Below are 25,167 nucleotides of genomic sequence, written 5' to 3' on the forward strand. Positions count from 1 at the left end.
CACTCATGAAGAGGCAGAGCGGTATTTTTCAAAATGCATCTTTACAATGAAGTAACGGAACCTTCTTAAGCTATGCCCTTTTCCTCTGCTGTGTACACCCTGCTGGGGTCAGGCACAGGAAGCAACACAACACTATGTATCTACTTCTTGTCTACTCCTTCAAACTCCTCCTGACAAGTGCAGCTGAGACCCCATAGCCCTAATGCATCCATAAAGCTAAAAGATGCGAGCGACTCTTGGTTTTTTGTGTTCCTGTAACAGCACTAGTCACTTTGCAGCCCTATGATATCATAGCCACATCATCCAAACATAGTAATTTTGCTGTGGTCTGAGGAAAGTGAACCACTGTGCTAATTAGAGGATGATATACCAGGGGACCTGCTGCCCCATTAGTACCAGTTCATAGGATGCGTTCTGACAGAGGAGAGGCTGTGCCAGGGCTCATTCCTCTCACTGCCATCATGTCTGCATCCAGCCAGCAACCATCACAAAACTTATTAAACTTTTATCTTGCTAATAACTGCAATCGGTAGCTAGAAAAACACAAAGGGACCCACATAACAGTATGTGAATTCATTTTCAGCGCACGTTTTGTAAAGTAAAATGACCACTAATGAGTACACCGTCGGCGTCGGATTTCATAAATTCTGCGATGATAATAAACGTGGTATTATCCAGAATAGCTGCATCCGCTACGGGCATTCTGCAATAACCACAACATTGTTGAATAACTGGATGCTTTCTGGAAAACAAACAAACAACAAAAAAACCCAGCACTATTAGGTGAAGTTTTCACCCCGTATTTCGGAGAAACCACCTTTGTCTTCTGCCTACACGACGTGGGAGATGCCTCCAGGTGGGTGCGACGACCTCTCTTATTCAGCCCACCTCCTGCGGGCAGCCTGGGCATTCCCGGGGGACAAGGGGGCCTCCCACCGCCCCGGGCAGCCCACCCGTGCTGGCCCGGCCCTGAGGTGCAGCAGGCACCACCGCCCAGCAGCCCGGGGCCGCCGAGACACCATCCGCAGGCAACCGGATCCCCCCGTCCCAGGAGCGCGCCAGGCCCCGCCCTGCCGCCTCGCAGCCCCATTCGCTACCGAGAAGCCACCGAGGCAAGTCCTGAGGTGGGGGGCCCGTGAGGGCAAGGGAGCCGTGGCGCCTGGCGCGTTCATCCGGGGGCTTCACGGCGCAGCCCCGGTGCGGAGGGGGAGACCGCCGTGGGCGGACCCACGCCACCGACCACGCGGCCGCGCAAGGCACTCTTCCCGGCGAGGGCCGCCCCGCACACCCGCGACGGAGGAGCAGGGGCCGGCGGCGGAGCCCAGTGCGGCGGGAAAGCGGCGGGGATGGCACCGGCCGCCCAGCCCCGGCCCCGCTCCCGCCAGAGGGGCCGTCGCGCGCCGCTGCGGCGGCTGCGGAGCGCTAGCGCCCCCTTTCGTCCGCCTCCGGCACCGCCCGCCGCCCCGAGCCGCACGGGGCTCCGCGGCCTCCTGAGGGGAGCGGGCCACGGGGGAGCTACCGCCACCAGCCCCCTCCCCGCCTTGCCGCGTTCCGCTCCGCACCCGGCCGCGGCCAGCAGCGGAAAGCAGCAGGCGAAGCCTCCCATAGCGCCACCGCCGCCTCCCAGGCGGAGAGATGAGCCGGCAAGAATCAGCAGCCCCCTCCCCCCCGCCACAGAGGGTGTGTTAGCGCGGGGCGGGGGCAGCTGATAAAAGCGGTGGGCGTGTCAGTGGGCGGGGACGAGCGCCGCCATTGGCCAGCGGCGGGAATGATGTCACCCATATGAAACGCTGATAACTAGTTGGGCGAGGAGCCGGGAGTTTCGCAGAAAGGGGAGCGCGCGCGGCGCGGCGGGGCAGGGCGGGCGGCGGCGCGAGGCCGGGGCAGGGGCAGAGCGCGGCGCCCAGCGCACCAGCTCAGCCGCGCCCCAGCCCGGCCCGGCCGCCGGGGTGCGGGCAGCAGCCAGCGCCCGACGGACGCCCCGCGGGATCCGCCTGGCAGCGCGGCGGAGAGCTCGGCTCGCAGCAGGGGCAAGGTGCGGCGGCGGCGGTGGGAGGGGGCGGCGGAGCGGCTTTGTTGGCTCGGAGGGGGAGCGGCGCGGCGGGGGAGAGCGGCGCTTGGGCAGAGACCGCACCATGGTGCAGCAAGCGGAAAGTACGGAGGCGGAGAGCAACCTGCCCCGGGAGGCGATGGACACAGAAGAGGGCGAGTTCATGGCTTGCAGCCCGGTCGCTTTGGACGAGAGCGATCCGGACTGGTGCAAAACGGCGTCGGGGCACATAAAGAGACCGATGAACGCGTTCATGGTGTGGTCTAAGATCGAGAGGAGAAAAATCATGGAGCAGTCCCCGGACATGCACAACGCGGAGATCTCCAAGCGCCTGGGCAAGCGGTGGAAAATGCTGAAGGACAGCGAGAAGATCCCCTTTATCCGGGAGGCGGAGAGGCTGCGGCTCAAGCACATGGCCGATTACCCCGACTACAAATACCGGCCCAGGAAAAAGCCCAAAATGGACCCGTCGGCCAAGCCCAACGCCAGCCAAAGTCCGGAGAAAAACGCACCCACCAGCAGCGGCGGCAGCAAAAGCGCCAAGAGCTCCAGCAAGAAGTGTAGCAAGCTGAAAGCCTCCTCCGCCTCCTCGCCCCCCAAGCCGGGAGCCAAAGCCGCCCACCACGGGGACTACGCGGGGGACGAATACGTCTTCGGCACCCTGAAAGTGAGCAGCAAGACGGTCAAGTGCGTCTTCATGGACGAGGAGGAGGATGAGGAGGAGGACGAGGACGAGCTGCAGCTGCGGATCAAGCAGGAGGCGGAGGAGGAGGAGGAGGATGAGGAGCCGGGGCCGCAGCAGCTGCGGCGGTACAACGTGGCCAAAGTGCCGGCGAGTCCCACCTTGAGCTCCTCGGCGGAGTCCACCGAGGGGGCGAGCCTCTACGAGGAGGTGCGGGGCGGTGCGGCGGGCGGCGGCAGCAGACTCTACTACAGCTTCAAGAACATCACCAAGCAGGGCCCGCCGCCGCCACAGCAGCCGCCCGGCCTCTCCCCCGCCTCCTCCCGGTCCATCTCCACCTCGTCGGCCGGCAGCGAGGAGGCGGACGACCTGCTCTTCGACCTCAGCCTCAACTTCTCCCAGCACGGCCACGCCGCCGCCGAGCTGGGGGCGGGAGCCGCCGCCGGTAACCTCTCCCTCTCGCTGGTGGACAAGGACCTGGACTCCTTCAGCGAGGGCAGCCTCGGCTCCCACTTCGAGTTCCCCGACTACTGCACCCCGGAACTGAGCGAGATGATCGCGGGCGACTGGCTGGAGGCAAACTTCTCCGACCTGGTGTTCACGTACTGAGCGGGGGCGGCGGCGAGGCAGCGGCGGAGCTGGAGCGGTGCGACACTGGTGAAGATGATGATGATTAAAAAAAAAAAAAAGTCTTTTTTTCTTTAAAAAAAAAAAAAAAATCTCGAAGTTAGTTCCGAGCCCGGGAGTTGTGATTTTATTTTTTTTTATTATTTTTGTTTTTTTTTAATTTTTATTGCGTTTGGTGATCACAACAACAACAGCAAAGGCAAATGGGACTGGGGGAAAAAAAATGATACAGAAGGCGCTGTTTGAAGCTTGTCGGTCTCTGATTGAAGTCTGGAAGATGGTCTGCAAAGAAGTCTTTTGGCAACACAACTGTTACTCAAGGGGGTTTGTGGATTTTTTTTTTTCCCGTGAGATATCGTAAAGAACTGTTCTGATTTATTTTTATTTTTTTTTTTTCCAAAAGGGACCATTGCAACTTTTTTTGGAGGGAGAAAACTGATGTCTTCTATGCATCCGATTCTTAACAAAGCTGCAGGGAGCTTGAAAAAATGCAGACTGTACAAACGCTTACAAATAACTGAACTGACTTAAGATCAGAGTTTACTTTTCAGATCAAATTGTTTATGGTTTTACAAATGTGATTTCTACTTGCCAACTTTTTTTTTTGTAACTTGTTCCCTTATACCTCCTTGATTGAATACCAGACAGCCTAGACCTCAGTACAAAAAGGTATTGAAACATTTTTGATACATAACAGACCTCAGTCTTTTTTAAAAATTAATATATTTTCAGGCGTATTTTTGTACAGTGAAAAGGGAACATTCTTGCTGTGTTTTTTCAGTAAGACTTTTCAGGCACTTCTTCCCTTTTATTTTCTTTTTTTTTTTCTCTGTTTTTAGCATGCAAGTTTGTTGGTACGTTACGTCCTGGTTTTAAAAGGATTAAAATTTTAAAAAAATAATCCTTGCATCTAAAGGCCTTGTGGTTTTAAAAAAAAAAAAAAAAAAACAAACACTTTTTTTGTACAGCTATAGTTCAGATTTGTTCAATATTTGTAGGTAAAGATTTATTGAAAATGGTGATATAGACCTCAGAGCTGTTATCTTAGTTTAAAAGATTGTATATGTACTGTACTATAGTAGGACTTTATGTATCTCATACGCTGTGATATGTGGATGGGGCCCCAGATGGAAGGTATGAAACTGGATTCTCGATTTTAGCAAAAAAAAAAAAAAAAAAAGAAAAAAGGCACATAGTTAAAGTTTCTCATGTTGTGCAATATAATCTAAAGTACAGACCATCTGCATATTTTGTAGCAAACGATGGTAAAAGCAGACTTGTGCACTGTCAACATCATAGCCTGTTTTTTTTTTTTTTTTGATGCTGAAAGTCTGTATCATGACAATTTTAATAAATCAGCTGGAACTGATAGAAACTCGTATCGCTATTAGTGTCTGTAGAAGTAACGCTGGAGATGCCGTGTGGTCACCCCTCGCCCGCGGAGGAGCGGTAGCTGTAGGCTGTTGTGCATGACTGTAGCTAAGGGGGAAGGAGAGTAAGGACTGCTTCTCTGCTTTTCCGTTTATCACCTTCCGTCGCCTTTTCCCCCCGCCCCGGTTTTGCTCCGCGGGGCCCCGGTGGGTGCCCGCCGGCGGCGGGGGTCACCGTCAGGCGGGCCCGGGGCTCGCTCGGTGCGGGCCGGGCGGCGGCAGGTTGGCTCACCCCGGGTGTTTTCGGCTCTCCCGCCTCGCCCCCCAGCCGGCGGTGAAGGAGCCCGGCTCCCCGCCGGCCCCCTGCATCCCATTTCCAGGGAGGCGGGCTCCGGGCGGGGGGCGCGGCGGGGCCGGGCGCCCGCTCCCACCGCCGCCGCGGGAACGCGACTCCCCCACCTCCGTTTGCCCCCAGTCCTCTCCCCGCTGCCCTTTTTCCATCCCCCTCTCCCTTTTTTGATGAATAGCCTGGGCGAGACTTGAGGCGGAGATGCTCGGAGCAGCGGTGCTGCCGCATCTCCTCTGCCCCAGGGCAGCGCTCGGTCCGGCGGGGCGGCCCCGGCCCCCTCCGGAGAGCCGCCCGCCTCCCCCGGCGGGGGCATGGGCAGGAACGCGGGTACGAGCTTCTGCGGTAGGTGAGCAGACTTTGTCAGTGTGCGGTTTTTGCCTTTTTTTTTTTTTTTTTTTAAAAAAAAAAAAACCTTAAGAGCCATCAGATTTCAGTTGCGCGCTCTGAAATAACTGCTGATGGCAATAAACAGACTCACAAGGTGGAAGTTTGTTTCTCAAGAAGTTTACTTTTTATCTGATAGGCATTGTTAAATTCTTTTTTTTTTTTTTCTTTCTCCACTAATTAATGATCCAGCTGTTTACAGGGACAATTCACTGTGCTGGTGTATTTTGGTGGCAACCACTGCTACAGGCTTTCAGACTTGCTGAAATGAAAATCCTGCATACACATTTGTAAGGCATAATAAAACATAACATTAAAACCTGCATGCATGTTATGTTTAATCAAAGACAACTCTTAGGCATTTAAGTGGTGAGATATCTTACTTTAGGTTAGTTAAACTGGTAGTAAAATGATTAATATAATCTGATCTCTTTCTAATAATAATAATAATAATAATAATAAAACACTCATGATTCTAAATAAAAGTTGTTTGGCCTAAATCATTGCTATCAGAAAAGAGATTATAGCATATCTGGGAACTCAAATTTATGTCTTGCATTGTGATAATTCTTTATGAGAAACTGTGTTTTAAAACAAACTTAATTACAATATACAAGATATCCTTGGCAATGGATAGTCCTCAATAAAACAGAGTTTCTTGAATTTTCAGTTTTTGGTCTCAAATGATTAGTGTGTTCTCCATGTAATAACTTAGAAATCAGATTGAAAACAAATGACATTTATCTCTTCTAAGGCAAAAGAGTGAAAGAAAATATATACACTGAAGTGCTCTATCCTAGCCATTCACTATCCTGCTATCAAAAATCCGTTTTGGGGCTAGGGTGATGGAGTAAGTTGATCAGGTTCTAAGTCTTAAAACTGAGCCAAAATTCTCTTAGTAATTCCTCAAGCTATCATGAGAGTATGGGGACTTGTTCTTCCAGTCCCTTTCTTCTGATATGCATCCTTGTTTATTAAAGTGATAATAGGCAGTGTCATTAAACATTTGTGTTTTACAGATGTTCAATGAGTTATGAACGAGTATGGTCAAATATGGGCTGCATTTAGTTTGCATTGTAATAAGGTCTGTGTCTCAGCCTACAAAAGTTTTGACTTGCATATATTTTTGGAAGATGTTTTTAAAATTACCATTTAAAATATTAGTCAAGGATAACTGATTTAAAAGATCCAAGTTATAGACCAGTCAGGCATATTTTAAAACAGCAACAGGTCTACTTTAGTCAAAGAATATAATACCCGCTCAGAAGTATATCTTTTCTTTCTTCTAGATGGGAATTGTACAGTACTATATCAGAGGAATATTTTGAGTGAGGGTATATGGTGCAGGGAGACAATTTTTGTCCAGACAGATGAGTTTCTTTCTTTCATTTCAGAGTTTATTGTTGTATTGCTCAAGGGAAAATTAGGTAGTGTTCTGTTTAAGCCACCACACTGTTAGGGCTGAAGTTTGATGCTGTCGAATGCCTAAGCTCCTGCTGATCTCAGTGAGAGCAGAAAACAATCTTCTAATCATGAAAAATAGCATCTGCTAAGCTACTCTCATATTTTTTTTTATTTGTCATATCTAGTAGTATTCATACCTTCTGTTTATCTTTCCTTTTATTTTTTATTGTACATAGGAATCCTTGTTGACATGCTAGAGCAGTACTGTTGCAGGCTTAGTATCTACTGTGGCCTTTTTTTCCACATTCTTTGCAGTTGTCTCTGTACAATACTATTCCAAGTGTAATAGGACTTAGTGGCAGAAGGGAGAAAGATGAGCTTTTTTTTTAATGTGGAAAGACAATTTACTTGGTAACACTGAGGATGTCAACTCAATGTAAAACCTAATCAAACGTGATGATTCTTTTTAATTTTGAAGCGAACATTTTTGTAAACTTACCATTTTCCCCCTTTTGGTGTTTTTATTATGTTTTTCCTCTCTTCCTTTTAAAAGAACCACAACTAAGAAATATTTTCTTCCTTTAAGTGCAGTCGTTTGCAAATGTGGTAGAAAGACTCATTCCAAGCATCCTTTAAGTACTACATGCTCTTTAGGCATTCACTGTCTTGCAGATGAAACTTCTTCAAGTCTATTGAATGTGATTTGCATGCTTTGCAGTCTGATCCTTCACTCACGCCTGTTTGAGGAAAGTGCAACTCTATTGCTACACCAAGGTAAAACTGGTGTGGGGTTAAAGTCAGGGCCATAGAATTTTTAGGTGTTTAATAATATTCATCACAGTTCACGAAGTTCGTTTTTACATCTTCCCAGTTGTTGCCTAGTAAGGCCTTAAACCTTCACTGGTTAAAAAAAAAAAATTCTCATTGAGCTTAATGGGAGTTTTTGCCTCAAGGGCTGCTGGCAGGATAGGTGTCTTAGTTCCTCCTAACCTTCATTTGTAAGCACGGCCAGGAAAAAAACAAACAACAAAAACTTAATACAATGAGTTGCCTTACATTTCCCCTACTATACAGTTGTATTCCTTTGATTTATTTCCTTTCCCCTCACCCATGTCAAAGGCTGTGATTGTTTTAAGTTTTTCTTAATTTTTTGCACACTACCTATACCAATTAACTGCCTAATTAGTTTTATCTTCTCTACATGGATGCAGTGAATTTGTAAGAGAATTTCACAAGCAAGTAGTTTTTTAGTAAGTTTAAAGTAAATAGAGTTTTAAAGACCTATTTTTATATTCAATATAAAGCACAAATGTGCAGAAAGTGTAGAATGACTTACAAAAAGGGAAACAAAAGTGCGTAATATTTCATGTATAAAAGTAATACCTTCTTTGGGTTGAGATTCTCTTAGAAAACCCAATACTTATGCCAGTGCAAAGATAGGAATATTTTAAAAACTCTTAGAAAATTGTGATTGACAGCAATTTCAAAGGAATGACTTCTGTAGATACAAGGAAACCCCTAAAGCAATATGGATAAGAAGGGGTGAATGGTTTTCAATGATGAACAACAACCTGGAAGTGTGAGAATGGAGGTTTCAATCCTTATTAATTAATCAAATTTCTTCTTTTGTGGTTAGCTACAACATCTGGATTTTCTGTGAAGTGCAATCTTGCAGGATGAAAAAGCGCAAGGGCAACAAACTTCTAAGACTTGTCAATCCTCAGAAGCAGGTTTGCTTTAGAATTATATGTTATTAATTAGAGCTTTAGATTTTGGTTGATTCCCACTTCCAAGAAAATCAAGACACCAATTTACTGCTTGAAGAAATTTGATTAAATAATAATGATTAATCCGGGAACTCCCATTGTCACAATTTGTTTTTGTTTCCATCGTCCTGCTTATCTTCAAAACCAACTTGCCTCAACTCCTGGCGAAGCCAGGGAGAAGAGTTATATGCCATTGTTAGTTCATTCACAATTTGTATCTGGTTTTGCTCTTGTACATATGTTGGCTTTTTGGAGTCTACATAAATGCTGTGATACTTTTTTCTTCTTTCCTTTTATTTTTTCGGTGGGCTGTTTTAAAATGGAGGCCTGTTTTCCAGTGTGGGACTTTTGATGGTTACAACATTTCAGTGATGTTGCATGATGGCCACAGGTGGGGGAAATTGAATGTTTTAGAGCAGTTTTTCAAGCATGACACTTTTAAAATATGTGATTTCAAAGACTTTTCAAGGCCACATGAAATTAGTTTTCATATCCACTCCAGGTCTTGGGGGGAAAAGCTGAAAAGTACTTTTGTTTAGAAGTCTGAGTGATGGTGGGGGGGAAACCTTTTCTTGAGGTTTTTGCATGCCAGTGCACGGCCTATTGCTGTGAGAGAAGGAAGATGGTAAGGCTGCTTGAGGCAATGCACTGGAGGACAAAGTGTTTTCTAGCACTAGAAAAAGAAAATGCATGGCAAAGTTTTGTCTTCTAGTAGACTATATAGCATGCAGAGTTTAGTATGTGTCAAAACAGTGTATGACATTGCTGTATCAAAGTTGTAAAATTAAGCATTATTTATTGAAAACTATGTATTTTTTTTGTAAAAACCTGATCACCTAGAGGATTAATATCAGTGACTTGTGCTAGTGCTACAAACTTAACCAGCTTCTTTACTACAGTACTTGATATGCAGTGTTAATGCTCAGGGTTGAAACCAGTCCACTCCAATGTCTTTTTTTGCAAGAGTTTTTAAATAAAGAAACATAATGCAATTGTTCAAAAGACTCTAATAAAATTGTGTGATCAATCTTCCTACGCGTTTTTATGTGGATTTTTTTTTTCCATTTGGTAAATGCAGTTGAGCTATTATAGTGAATCCACTCTTCATTCTGTGGGCACCCAAAGCTTAAAGTCAATGGGAATGTTATGTCTTTCAAAAAAACCCTCGACAGGTAGTTATGGTCAAGGTAGTATGTACAGAGGGTAAATGCTGTTCTGGGCACGCCTGAGAGACACTGAAACAGAGAATAAGCCAATTAACTTATGATAAACATTTTAGAAATTGCTTTAAAGTTGACCATGAAAGAATGAAATAAGATGGATTATATACCAGCAAACCCCATTTCTCTCTGTATCTTTTTCTACAAACAATTTACCATCTAAATGTATTTTGGCATAGAAAAAAATCATTCTGTATTAAGATTCTAGTTATGAAAATGTTTTTATGAGAACCCTGTAATCAATTCTTGGAACTATAAAAAGGTGTTTTTAATGTGTTTATGTGGTGAAAATTTGTTGTATATTAAATATTGTTTTATAGAAATGGTGGAATTATATTGTTACAAATTCAAAATGTGCAATTAACACAAGCCATCTATTGCCGAAATTAACCTTCTAGAGCTCCTGCCTTTAGGCATATTCCCATATTCCAAAAGGTGTACAAGGCACATCTCTCTCTTGCTTGTATTTAATGTCTATACTTTTGCAAGTTTACACAGGGATGAAAATATCAACTAATAATACCTTCCTTCGCACCAGGGGGGTGTTAGTTACTCCTAATATCCAGGAAATAATAGAAAAATTCTAATCAACTTCAGCTGTTGCTGATACAAGCCTTTAAACCTGGGAAGAGTCAATTCACCAAATAAAAGGTTCCAGATAATTTTGTATGACTCTTGAGCACAGCCCTTCCTATTGTTCCTGTTCTTTCCTTATCCCAACAGAGTTAGCTGAATAGCTCCTTTCTCCAAAAAAACTTCTTGGATGACAAGTAATGATTTCTGCTTAACTTATCGAACCTACTGAAAACACCGAAAGCAATTTATATAATTTCAAAAGTCTCTTGTAGTAGTATTTTTTTGTGTGAATGGAGATGTGTAACTGATGTGAAGTAAGGGTTTGAATGTGACATGTCGTAGTAAAAATAGGAAGTTTAATTTGGTCATTGTAAATCAGTGAAATAAAATCTTTATATACAGCCATCATACCACTATCCTTTCTCTACATACCCAAAAAGTTTCAAAAAGCATTTTTAAGGTATTATAGAAGGTTTTGAAACAATGCAGTGAGAGTATTCCATGGTGTTTTGTTTTGTTTTATTTTGTTTTGTTTTTTAATTCCCATAGAGTTTGTTTATTCATGTCCCATTGTATATAACCAAAGACAAACTAGAAATCTTCTAGAACAGACTAAGGTCATCTCCATACTACTTCAAATGTCTCTAGCTGAAGTCTTGTGTTTGGTTCCTCCCAAGTGAGAAGTGTCATTACCACATTGGAAAGTTGAGTTTCAGTTCTGCTACATCAGGTCATCTTATTGCCAGAGAGAATTGCTGCATGACACATTGGGAATCTTTCCTGTCCAGTGTTTAAAAGTGTTTTTGGATTGGTGAACCACAAGTTATCGCATCTTAAAACTATCACTGTGGAGGTATTGTGCGGCCTGGGTGTTGGCTTACTTTTATATGAAAGAAAGGGTAGAAGCATGTGTTCGGGGGAAAAAAGAAAAACATTTACTTGGCATTTCAGTTTTGATTAATATGTTCTCAAGTTTGAATGTTAGGTCTAACCCTAGAAGACATGCATGAAAACATGGAGTGTAGGTAACACAGACCCACGCAGATTCCCAAACACATTTGTGTCATTACAGAGTTAACACAAGCACGTACATACGTAGTTGTGTTTTCATTACAATGCTTGCTGGGTGGACCACTCTACATGTCTGGAATGTAGTGTCCATTAAAATCTATACTTTAAGGTCCTGAGAACTTCGGAAGATTTTAATCTGTTGGACTTAAAGTGTTATCCCTGGAGTTTCATAAGTTTTAAAATAATCTTTTCATAGCCTATTAAAATTTTGGTAAAATAGTAAAAAAAACCCACACAAATATCTCTAGCTCTAGAAATCACAATTCCCACCATAGTCAAAGGATCTTGGCCCTTTCCTTTGAAATCTGACGTTTACATTTATTGGCATTACTCTGACGTTTACATAAGCTGAAGTGTCTATGATAGATCACTTTTACTACGACTCTGTAAATTCACTTAAAAAAATATTATTATCTTCAACCAAAATTGACTCATGTATATACTTCAAAATGCAAGTCTTACTTTCTCAAATTATGTTAACAAATACTGAAGGGTACATAGGGAATGAGGCAGGATTCATCTGCGCGCAAGCACAGCAGACAGTCCAAGAAGTGCACAGCAGAAAAGAAAATCTCAATCTCAGTTATAATTGTTCCATTAAGTTTCATTTTAATGTGGCATTTTGGCATTTCATATGCATAAGTAGTTTTTTTTCTCTAAGACACCAAATATGCATCGAGGTAAAACTGCAGTAAATTTATGTGTTCAGATTGCTTTTTTCAAGTCAGTACTATAACAAAGAACTTCTACTTTGTGTCTGTCTGTAAAGTAGCTTACACTTGCACCTAGCCTTTATTGACGAGACTTCATTTGTCTGCATAATCTTATTGTAATGATATTCCTTAAATCTCTGTAAAGCCTGCCTTTCATTCACCTAATTTCATTCACCTTGTTCATTGAGTTTTAGCGCTCATATTCTTTAGAGATCGGAACCAAACTGCCCCCCTGACAGTAACACTGCTGTGCATTGGCTTTCATTCTTTTTTCAAGGATAGAAAAAGGGTAGAAAATCATTGAGAACTGTCCACCTTCCACCCATTTATGTCCTTGGAAACTTCTACTGCTATCTCTTTTTTTGTCTATGGACAGCAATAGCCTAAAATCAGCTTTGCTTTCCTCAGCTGTATGTGGTCATTCATCAGTTAAAGGTTATCAAAGTCCTTCAGGCAGAAAGATTCATCTGAAGTCAACTGCATTTATGAAAACTGCCTACTTAAACTGTTAAAACTATCTGTCCTGATTATGCCTGAAGTTGGTGTGAATTGCTCCATAAACAGAATAGTGGGGTATTAGTGTCTGTAAAAGGGGAAATAACAACAGCAAAAATACCCGTCCCAGATAACTGCCTGTTTGAAATATGAATCTTAATGTAGCCATGATGACCTGAGCCTTCTCCAGCCTCAGAAGAGCTTTTGTGACTAGACATTTTTGTATATTTTCACTATATTAGTCAGTCAGATGTAAAATATTGCGTTTTTCCACAAATGTATTATGCATTTGGAAGACAAGAAAAGATATATACAAAGTAACATACAATTGGAAAGTACTTACTATAATACTAAAAACATTTGAGAAGACTATGGCAATAGATTTTCAAAAATACTTCTCTCTGCTTTCCTTATGGCAATCTTTTGCACACATGTTCTCCCTCCAGCCTGTTCCCGAGCATGAATTTTACATATGAATGGACAGATGTAAATATTGGTAAATATTGGTATATATCACAGTCTTTCATGCACAGATATGGTTAAACAAACATTACTAAAACTGCTGTATCAGTCATGCAAAGTTAAATAACAATGTAGGAAAAAACGCATTTACAAATTTATTCAAATCCTTTTTAATAAATACACTGACATGAGAGTGTGTGTATCAAGTGATGCAGTACCTAGGAGTTAGGTACCTGGCTGCAGCTGGCTATCCATGGTAGGTTTCTGAACTCAGCCTTCGTGCTGGGTGAGGAGCTGTCTACTGCTTGACTGTAAAAATGGGATATGTTTGGTGTCTCTGACACCTGACTCAGGATTTCACAGCAGACATCTCTGTCCACTTAAGACCTCAAGTGAGTTCATAGTTTTATTCCAATGACAGATGACAAACTCTTTCCACTGTTATGGTATCCTGTAGGTAGAGCATTTGCCCAGGAAATAGAAAACACAGGGAAGAGATAGAAAGCACATCCAGACTAAGAAATTAAAACAGAGTCAGCGCATAGTCCAGGCACTGGAACTCAGCTGTCTGTATTGTTCAATTGTTAGAAAAAAAATCCCTGACATGGTTTTGGCTGGTGAATGCTAGAACTCTTCCAAAAAATCACTGTAACAATTTGGAAATTAGCATGGGCCAAAGATCATTCCCAATAGGCAGTTTGGATTCAGCCACTCTGTTTTGGAAAGCGAGAGAGTTTAATAGCATAGATGTGGTTAGATCATGCCAGCTGGCCTCAGGTCCGGGGAACAGACACTGGTTTAATTTACTAGCATAGAAGTAGCTACAGGTTATAAACCCTACTTCTGCAGGACTTTGACCATAAAGCCCCTATAATTTTGGAGAATACCTTAACCTCAATCTACGGAATACTCTTGGAGAGAAGCTGTCACCACTGTCTACAACTGGAATGCAGAAGTCATGAGGCCAAAGGCAAAGCAAAAAGGAATTTGCCCTAAAACCCTTTCTGCCTCTTGTGATATACAGTGTCAGTTCTACAACTATTGCAATCCTGTTTACATGGGGGCTCATCTTTAAAAGGAGGACCACAGAATGAGACTATGGCTACAAATTTTTTAAAACTGGGAAATTTCTTATAGAATTTAGGAAGGGGAGAGTGCTCCAGCTAATAAAAATGATAACAAGTTACACTACAGTGCCTTGACTCCCAAGAATCCAAAAGCACTTTACAAATACTGTTGGCCAATTTTGTTCTCCCCTTGTAGTCAAAACACCTACTGAAATCAAGTGTAGAATCACTTCTGTTGAGTCTTCTCCAACTGCAGAGCTGAGTGAGAATTTTATATGTTGAACAGCTGTAGAACTGCAGCCTTAAAATTGCTATTTAAATTATACATAAGAATCATACAGTGTATGTTCTTCTAGCACTCTCACAGTTAGTTTAGACAATATTTTCATAAACTGCACTCTTAGGAAAAGAAATCAATCCATCTGGACCAGATAAGAGGGAGTCATTAAGTATTTTTCTTGCTTAAATATTAACATAATTTAGTAAAATTGATTTAGTGTCCTGAGAAGGGAATGCTCCCTTGATCCACACAACAGTGTTATGGTCTAAACTCAGTGATTGCCAAATCACAGAAGTCCCTGTTTCAAACAAGCATTTTTTTTTTTTTCTTTTTTAAATGTTAAGGATAAGAGATGAAACTAAAGCTAGAAAAGCATAAAGGAGGATACAAGTTTCATACTCAGTGGGGTTATACTAGTATTGAAACAAAATGGTACACCTGCAGTACACCAGATCTCAATGCCTTTTCTGATGTTCAATGGTTTCTTGCTCCATGCATGTTCTGCTTCTATAACAGTGTTATTCACAGAATAAATGCCACCTGAGTTTGAACTTGGGCACAGACTCTCCTGTAGATAGCAGGAAAAACAGAGTAAAGTAGGCTTGACCTAGGGAAAAAGGAGAAAAAAACAACAAAGTTAAAAGAGAAAAGCAAGACAGACAGCTTGCCTACAAAGAGTTCCCCACTGAACTCTGTACCCATTTTTTTAGCACCTCTATGAGAGTTCTGCCTCAACAGGGTAATTTCCAAAGTGCCCTGAACACTGGAGAGCTCCCTCAGCTTCTGGGTCTGTCAGGATCAGTCCTAGTTAATTGGCATCTCTAAGAAATGAACGTGCCCAGGGCACCAGCCAGCAAGATGTGCTGTGACTGCCTGGTGTCATCCCTGGCATCATCCCTGGCTTCATATGGGACACATGGTAATCCCAGTCTCCACCAGTGTTTCCTGGTGAGAGAGTTGGCCTTAAAGGGAGGACATGATGTCTCTGGAACTTAAAACTTGGTTCTACAAGCATCGAGGAGGGATATGCAATCCCACATCCATGCTGACATCCACACACAGCTTCTCTCCTAAATCACTGGAGGTGCTTGGAGGGCTGTGTCTCCACACTGCACTTTCAGAGAATGAGACCTAGAGCCTGAGCCTCCCGCCTCACACAAGCACTTTCCTTGTTTGCCATTTCAAGAGAAAATGTAGTTATGAAAACTGATGAAAAATAAGTGTAACATTTTTTTTGGATGCAGCTTGATACAGCTGCTTGATTCCCTGTGATCAGTTAACAAGCAAAAAAGAGCAGCAGCAGATTTCTTCCATTGTATCCTAAAGAATTCAATTAATGTGAAAATACCTTTCTCCAGTCATGCCCAGAAAGTCACTTTGTATGAAATTGGAGACAATATCTATTGAATAATGACCTGATACTGAATGAAGATTCCCACTAGTGTAGGATTAGTAAGCTTAACCATTAGCAAGTTTCACAAAATGCTAATAAAATATTTATTTGCCTATTACTTTTCTTGACCTATTAGTTGAGTTCACTAATGGATTCAGGCTTCCCAGACGGAAACTTATACATTTATCTGAAGCTTAGCTAGCTGTTTTCCTCGGTGATGATGCATGCATTTTTCTGTCATATATATTTTTACTTTACAAAATTAGAAGTGTGTATATATATATATAAAATGTTATGAATATTTAAGAAGTAAAACACTAATCAATTTTAACTCAGATATTTTCAGATAAAGAAGATTTAAAAGAGATATTCACTGGTTGGTCCAATAACAATTTGTTTAGGATATTGTATTAAAAATCAGAAACTACTTCCTGTGCACCTTATATTAGGATACTGTCTAGTCAAATCCACACTCACTGAATAAGTCCATGATTTTTTTTCTCCTTAAGAAAATTTAATTCTCCTTTAAGAACCTTTTAATGCATCTTGGTTCTGAGTCTCCTCTCTGTACAAATCACTCTCATTCATATTAATGTCATTTTTGCATGTAAGAGAACTGGGATGTTGGAGCTGATATATATCAAAAAGGATTTTTGAGAAAAGATTCCCAGAATTCATAATTCTCATTTTTTGTGAGAAACATAAAGCAGCTACTTGAGGTGCCACATATAAATGCATTATTATAAAAGTTATTTTCAATTTAATTTATATGACCTGCAGTTTAAAGCAGGCGCTCAGTTCCAGCTATACGTGATGCCTTGTATGTTACAACTGTAGAAAAAAAAAATTTTTGAGTCCATCATAAATTTTGACAAGCCTCGAAACAGAGGGAATATCTGGTAAGGACTGGCAGGGTGTCAGTGAAATAAATATTTTCTCGAAGGGAAACCATAGTTTATCTGCTAAGGGCCAGGCACCAATTCCCAGCTCACAAAAGTTAGCAGGGACTGGAAATTCTCCTTGCCTCCTGAGAGGTGCTTGTAACCTGCTCAACTGGGAGGTTAATGCGTGGGATGGATTTCCCAGTGCACCACAGAGAAATAGGTCGCCTCCAAAATACAGAAAGATATTCTAATTGCTTTTTGTCTTCCTCCTTTCTAGTAACTTTGCAATGTGATTCAAAGATTTACGTATTTCACATACATAATAAATAGAATCAAAACTAAATAAAGTAACATTAAAAATGTAACTATTGACCTCTTACTGAAGAAACCAGACATATTTAACAAGCCTTCTTTCCTCTTCTTTTTCTTTTCCTTTGGGAAAGTGGCAGCAAGAGAAGCTAAGGGGTTTTTTGTGGTTGTTTATCTTCTCCAGTCTTTTTGCTACTAGCTTTGTTTCATTCTATCACCATTTAGCCTTGGATTGATTAACTTCTCCAAAGCTAAGCGTTAGCCATCAGATGTGTAAAGTGCTATGGGAATATGTTGCAAACAAGGCTTAAGTGAATGACACAAACAGAACAGTTTGTCTGCTGTCTGAAATGTCAGTAATAGACAAACTAAACTTGAACAGGCATCTATAATTTTCCTTTCTTTTTCTCTGAATGTATATTTTCTGATAGATACTTCAGTGACAGCTGAAACAAATATGTATATAAACTATATGCACTATCTAAGAGCAATGAGATATAGTAGAAGGTAAGACACATTGCTGCCTTTTTCCCTGGGGTGTAGCATGTGTAACACATGAGAAAGATGACATCACCCACAGAAGGGACTGGATTCACAGACATACTATAAATAAATTATTCAGTGAAATGAAGAACCAGCAAAAGGAACAGACAGAGTCATATTCTTAAATATGCATTATTTACCCAATAATCTGGATCATCTCCTACAGTCTTTCCAGTTTCACAGGTAAAGGCAATAAGCATTGTCATCTGAAAAACAAACACCCCCCTGCCTTATTTCTATTTCTTCCATTAGATTTACAGCTATCATACACAATGAAGTTAAATAGATCCAACTTTATACAGTCATTTTCATATATCATTTTTATAGAACCATACATGACTATGCTTTTGGGTTTTTTTCAAACACAAAATGGAAATACTCCCTCAGTCCCAACAGGTATGGAATAACTTGTGGGCTGTAAGGACTCAGTGCACAGAGACTGAGTGTGGCCAGGCTCCAGCAGTCCAAGAGGGAGGTTTCTGTATGAAGCCACCACCTCCAACCCCCCAGGACACAGGGAGAGTCTCAGGAAACAGCCTTCCCGCCTCGTGAACACTGTCCCAAGACTGGCCTCAAAAATCATTTTGGGATTTAGATGTCTGCATCTCTTGGACTTTCCAGATTTGAAGTGGGATTCAAGCTCTCTATATCCACCCAGGTCCCTGCTGAGAAAGTTAAGTGCTTTTGGTGTCAGGCCATTCAACCCTAATCTCTGCAGGTGATTAAAATCCCACACTGGGACAGGAGGTTCCCCTAACACTGATGCAGGGGCCGTACAACGGGCCTAGCTTTTGTCGAGGGAGCACTGTGGAAAGCAGGCATCTGGGTTTTCTGGTAATTCAGAAAGGTTAAAAAAGACAGGTCAACCGAGTCACTATGTTTAGCACAAAGTTGCATCCTTCATATAGTTCCTTCCTGGCAAGTTTGCTTTTCTAAGTGAGAGATCAGTCTCCAGTGCCTTTCTCAGGCTGCAGCTCTCGAGCGGAGCCTCTGGAGATGCTCTTCACCGGGGGCTGGGCAGATCCCTCTCCCTGCTGCCAGAGCTGGGCCATCAGCGCTGAGCGCAAGATTCATGGGGGCAGACGAAGCAAAAATACGTGCAGCAATATTTACTGTCCTACAGTTATTTGTATAAATCATGGCAGCATCAAAGAAATGTGTCTTCCTCTTGGGGTAGAGGGTGAGGAGATTCCTCTTTAAATTTAGTGCCTGGGGAAGCGCGTTCACAGCCAAGGCCTCTGAGAATGCTCTGTCTCCTTTGCAAACGAGCTTCACTGCTATTTACAGCCTCCAACCGAGTGCCAGAGACTGCAAGCTGGAAAATGTAAAGATAAATTTGGAGATGCACTTTTCTCAATTGGGACCTTGTAGACTGCTTTTGAGTTGGTCCACAGATCCTGGTCACAGCGAAGACTGAAGTTATTAAAAAAATACATGCATAATGAAATAAATGGAAATTCTCTTTCCTGTTTTTTTTCTTTTTTTACTTTATAGTGCACAAAGTGATGCAATTTTCTTTACATAGCTTCAGATCTGACTTTTCATCCTTTCTTGCCCTATCTTTTTGCCCCTCAGCTTTTTCCCTTTCTACAAGACATGTATTAAAAACGGTGAGCTCTCTTCTCCCTATTCCTTATTTTTTCATTTTGCTTTTTTTCATCTCTGTAGATTTAAAAACCTCTTTAGCTCTGTAAAAGTGTAAAGCAACAGAAAACTGAAATTCTATAACTGTCTCTCTGTTACATTTAAAAAAAAAATTTCACCTTTTTGAAAAGTTATAGAGTGACAAAGTTACTGAGTTTTGTTTTACTTATTTTCTCTTTAATTTTTCCAAAGTTGAGGAAGTTTTGAAAAGTTACAGAGTGTCAGAAGGAAAATGGAAAAAGTGAGAAAACATCCAAGACCCCTTTCGTTCATTCGTTCATTCACCTAGGAGAAAAATGAAATAAATAAAGCAAAATTAAATAAAACAGGGAGAAGAGGAAAAACAAAAAAAAAAAATTAAAGTGTGTAGACAAATAAGGGTATAATAAGAGTATAAAAGTTTTATTTTAAGAGCAAGCAGGTTTTATCACTGTAAAATATTTAAATGAAAATATTTGTCAAGCTTTAACTGGTCTCTGTGGTGCTAGGCAATGCTCATAAGGAAATACAGATATGATCTCTTCTGCAAAGAAATACTATCCTTTGGATTTGATTCCTCTCATGCAGCCCTTTCTAAGTGCCCCTAATTCCAGTCTTCTGTTTTTTTTTAAGCGTGGTTAGAAAAACTAAGCAGAAGGATGTGCATGAGGCAGACTTGCATATAAACTTAAAAGTAACGAAAAGAAACATGAACCTGATGTATAAGATGACTGTGAGATAAAGAATTGAAATAAGAAAAAAAGTTTAAAAAATCATGAGAATAACAACATTTTTTTAAAGACAAGATGAAATACATGTATAACAACAAGGGCAAGACTGCAAGAGTCAGCGTGAGAGGAACAAAGCCACAGGCAAGGATGGTAGAAAGAGAGGAGAACAGTGTCTCAGAGCTGATGCATACTCAGGAATCAGGACATTTGGAGAGACCCTGGCAGCAGGAGAAGGACAAAGGTAAGGAGTTTGTGTGCTTGCCCTATATGTGATCTCTCTGGAGAAATCCTGGTTATATGAACCCATGTATGGCTATGATAGGTCTATGAAGGGACAGAAGCTCAGTCCTAAGGCAAAGAATCCTTCCTCTAGAAGATCCCCACTAATTTTCAGAGAAAATTAAAACAAATCAGATTTTGATAGATTTCAGGGCTCACGTGAATCTTAAGTACAGAAAAATAAAAGGGAATGCATGTTACCATTTGCTTGGGCAGGACTTAAAGAACCATTATACAGGCAAAAACTTAACACACTTAATCAAGCCTGTTCCCCAAGGGATATCATGAAAAGTGATATAAGTGCCCTGCAGATTTTTTTTCTGTATACCAAGAAACAGCTAGGATGAGGCGCTCTGAGACTTGATGTCCTTCCCATATATCACACATACTTTTATCCTGTTGTCCCTTCTCTGAGTCAGACAGAGCAGAGACCAAAGTAGGCGGTTCCTACATAATCAGTATTGTGGCCTACAGTGGAAAGGAAATGTATGAGGAAGAGGGTTAGAAAGGAATGGATGAAGGCACGTGAGAAGTGGAAGAAGACTGATGTGACCCTCATGCTCTTTCTGTGCTCAGAAGGATGCTCCAAGTACTGCAGCCACCAGAAAGGAACTGGACCAGACTCTGAGCTGCCCTAACTCAGGCTGGGATTTGGGGGAACAGAGAACCATGAGAAGCAGTCCCTGCTCATGGCCACGCTCCCTTGCGTTTTGGAAGGCACAGTATGTATGTTAGATCAACGACTCATAAGCTCTTTTTTCTTTTTTTTTTTTTGGCACCCACCACCCTCCCCACTGCCTATCACATTTCCATGGGGATCATGAACCTACTAATCCTAATTGCTTACAGCTGTGACCTATAGTTTGGGAATCACTGACTTGGACAGACATAAACATTTTTCTTGTATCATGCTCAAGAAAATGACCTTATCTACCTATTCTGGGATAAATTATTGAAGTAGGACAAAATTTGATTCTTTTCCATGATCATTTGTACTATACACATCTCCCTCATATATGTTATATACAAACAATTCTCATTCTGCTTGACATATGAACAATTTCTGGATCTCTCTACTAGTATACCATTAATAAAAAAAACTGTAAACCCTTGAGCAAACTTAATACTAGAATGATAGTGATGAATTGTAAATAATTCAGAAAAATATAATGTAGAGGAAAAAGAAACTGGAAAAATTGCTTTACAAGGAAAGAGGTGAAGAAATCTAGATATATTTAGATTGACCAAATGAGACTTAAGATGGGTACGGTAACAGATCACAATTATTTGCAAAACGGAAATACCATGACTGAAAGGGATGGTTTATTTTGGCACAAGGATTATAAGTAAGCATGACAGGATGAAACCTAACACCGGACCTGTCAACCTACTAGATGAAGGGAGCTCCACAATCACTTCTATTAAAAGCCGGGTTTGACAGTGAACTATTCTAGGAGAACATTCTATACTGGCATGAGCCATGTCCAAATACATCTCTCTTTTTGTTTTAATTTCAACAGTTCAAGTTGAAAAAATGTTAGCATATTTGTGCAATGTTATGTGTGTTGACATAGTACTGTATGGTTGTATGAATAAGGTTGAATCGTCTGCTTAAGAATTTTATATGACTACTTTTATTCTGAGTTTTAGCAAACTGAAGAGGGGTAATGAACCTCTCAAGGTTATCAGAGAGACAGGGAAACATTTGCTACCAGTTTTTTTAGAGCAGGGGAAGAGGTGCTGGGGACAGCAGGATTGCTAGTGGGATTCCCTGTGGTTTCCAGTGATCTCACAGTAATGTGTAAGCGGCGTTTAAATCCTAAATGGAGTACGGGTGGATGTGAGTGGGAATGGGAAGTTCATGCTGCACTTCAGCTTCCTTAGTTCTTCACAGTGTGAGCTGATGAAACCACACTATTGCTGTCAAAGGCCAGGTTAACATTTAATAGCCCTGTAAAACTTTAAACTTACTTTCAGAAAGTCTTAAAACATTGTTATAGCCTGGATTAAAATTCAGTGGAACTATTAGTTTTAAACCACTACCTTTCATTTAAGATAACTTTAAAAAGTAATTAACCTCTGTTATAGGAGAAGGAAGTTGAAGTAGTAGAAATCTCTTAAGAGGAAAACATAGACAGAAAACTGTCCAAGCCGGAGGCAAACGCAAGGCGGCTCAGGAATCTGCTGTATCTGAATAGATGCATCTGGATTTTGAACAGCAAGGAGAAATGCACAGAGGCAGGGAAGAGAAGCTGGCACAGCTTGAATGGCCACTGCTCTGTGGCCCTAGGGGCCACACTTGCATAGATAGGATATAGGATAAGGGTTTTCAGTAGGAAGGTGGCTAAAAACTATAATGACTGTGAATGGTGAAATTTGTGTTCTGATTTGTCATGCTTGAGGAAACAGGAGTATGTACATTTTTTATAACCAATGTTGTCTTCATCACTAATTTCTCTTTCTACTTAAAACAAACTGTAAGATACCAAATTTAATCTAGTGACTAAAAACACTGATAGTGATGATAATATGATAATCCTTCCTTTCCTTTTCATCTCTTTATCCTTCTGTTTTAGCCAAGAATTAATCTATTCCAAATTGGTCATACTGTACACAAATGAAAAATCATGACAATAAATTAAACAAATACCCATAAAGCACATGTAACACAATAATTACAGATATGCTTCAGTCCTCAGGTTAATTGAATAAGTGGCAATGCTTCTTCTTTCTTTCTTTCCTGGGACACAAAACTGCTGGTACAAAACTCCTGACACAATTGGATGAGAGAGACAAATTTTAAATACTGACTTTCAGATTTCCACTAAAATGAATCTGATTTATGAATTTCCTCATAAGTAGGTATGGTTTCCATAGCTGTAAGAGCTAAACAGCTTTTTATAGGTCTTGAGTGTTCCACAGTGCTCTCTGCAGAGCCACCACAACAGGGTCCTGTTCACACGACTTTTAATTCTGTTCGAGGCTTGTCACAAAAATGGGTCCTGAATTTGCAGTATTTGCATGACTTGCTCATATGATGGCTGGAAATCTCCTCTGGGAATGCAAGGCAAGGACAAAGTATTTTTGTGGATCTACTCGCAACTGTTAAAAAGTTGACCTGGCTGCTTGTTACTGTCCTTCACCTGAAGATTACCACCTCCACTACAACAATATCGCCATAGATCATTTTAGTATTCCTTGTCTTATCCAGCAAAAAATCAGCTGAATTCATTTAATTTGTCATTGAAAGAGATCTGCTTCCAGCAGAGGGAATAGGCAGGTACACCACAGTGGTCAGTATTTTTGAGCTTGCAGTATTGACCAATGTCAAAAGAATTTTATTACTTGTGAAGCATACAAAACTGCTTTGGGAAAAATCAAAAGAAAACAAAACTGTAATCCCAATATGCCGAGCATATTTATTTATGTATCTCATTCTAAAACATTATGAGTTCCCGAGGCATCATCTGCATTTGTGTGGTCGACACTCCGGAGGGAAGGGATGCCATTCAGAGGGACCTTGACAGGCTTGAGAGCTGGGCCTGTGTGAACCACATGAAGTTCAACAAGGCCAAGTGCAAGGTCCTGCACGTGGGTCAGGGCTATCCCAAGCACAAATACAGGCTGGGCGGAGAATGGATTGAGAGCAGCCCTGAGGAGGTGGTCTTGGGAATGATGGTTAACGAGAAGCTCAACATGAGCCGGCAATGTGCGCTTGCAGCCCAGAAGACCAACTGTATCCTGGGCTGCATCAAAAGAAGCGTGGCCAGCAGGTCGAGGGAGGTGATTTTGCCCCTCTACTCCGCTCTCGTGAGACCCCACCTGGAGTACTGCGTCCAGCTCTGGGGCTCCCAACATAAGAAGGACATGGAGATGTTGGAGCAAGTCCAGAGGAGGGCCGCGAAGATGATCAGAGGGCTGGAGCACCTCTCCTCTGAAGACAGGCTGAGAGAGTTGGGGCTGTTCAGCCTGGAGAAGAGAAGGCTCTGGGGACACCTCATAGCAGCCTTCCATTATCTGAAGGGGGCCTACATGAAAGCAGAAGAGGGGCTTTTTACAAGGGCAAGTAGTGACAGGACGAGGGGGAACGGTTTTAAACTGAAAGAGGGTAGATTTAGATTAGATATTAGGAAGAAGTTCTTGACTGTGAGGGTAGTGAGACACCGGAACAGGTTGCCCAGAGAAGCTGTGGCTGCCCCCTCCCTGGCAGTGTTTAAGGCCAGGCTGGATGAGGCTTTGAGCAATCTGGTCTACAGGAAAGGTGTCCCTGCCTGTGGCAGGGGTGTTGGAACTAGATGATCTTTAAGGTCCCTTCCAACCCAAACCATTCTATGATTCTATGATTCCATGATTCTTTTCACCCCTCCCAATTAAATTAATTCCAAATCAAGTCCAGCATGTCGCTGTATGTCATTTACTAACACCCACCACTATGAGAGTTTATGCTTTTCTCTAATTTTCTCCCAGTAATGCAGTGGTCAGTATACTTTCTGTGTAGTTTTAATACCATGAATGTATCTTTGTTTACAGATGGAGGGCACATGAAAGCTATTAGGCTCAGGGCAGTCTCAGTCCTTACCACTGCTAATTCCACCATGCAGCCCAGCTTCCACATTCATTACAAACTGTTGCTACCAAAAAGGGATCAAAAATTTTATTCCAAGTTAATGTAATAGATTCAACAGTCACATTCCTCTTCACATCTGATGCTGTTATCAGGAAAGATAGGGAGTGTGTGATGGCCTTCTACAAGTGGTCATCCAGTTGAGGAAATAACACATAGCAACTGCATTGATTTCATACAGAGGCTCAGGGTGACCTCCTGTCTCCAGTGAGGATGGTAGTAAAACTCCCAATGGTTTGGAAGGTACCAGTATTTATCTCATCCT

General features: G+C 41.9%; 1 protein-coding gene across 1 annotated transcript; it reads left to right on the forward strand.

Moving 5' to 3' along the window:
* Positions 1–2,126: 2,126 nt before the first annotated feature.
* SOX11 (SRY-box transcription factor 11) lies at positions 2,127–4,295 on the forward strand. The gene has a single exon (XM_068408922.1). The coding sequence runs from the start codon at positions 2,136–2,138 to the stop codon at positions 3,339–3,341; it is 1,206 nt and encodes a 401-aa protein (XP_068265023.1). The 5' UTR covers positions 2,127–2,135; the 3' UTR covers positions 3,342–4,295.
* Positions 4,296–25,167: the final 20,872 nt, after the last annotated feature.

Source organism: Nyctibius grandis, chromosome 1 (genome assembly GCF_013368605.1).
Source record: "Nyctibius grandis isolate bNycGra1 chromosome 1, bNycGra1.pri, whole genome shotgun sequence".
Lineage (NCBI taxonomy): Eukaryota > Metazoa > Chordata > Aves > Nyctibiiformes > Nyctibiidae > Nyctibius > Nyctibius grandis.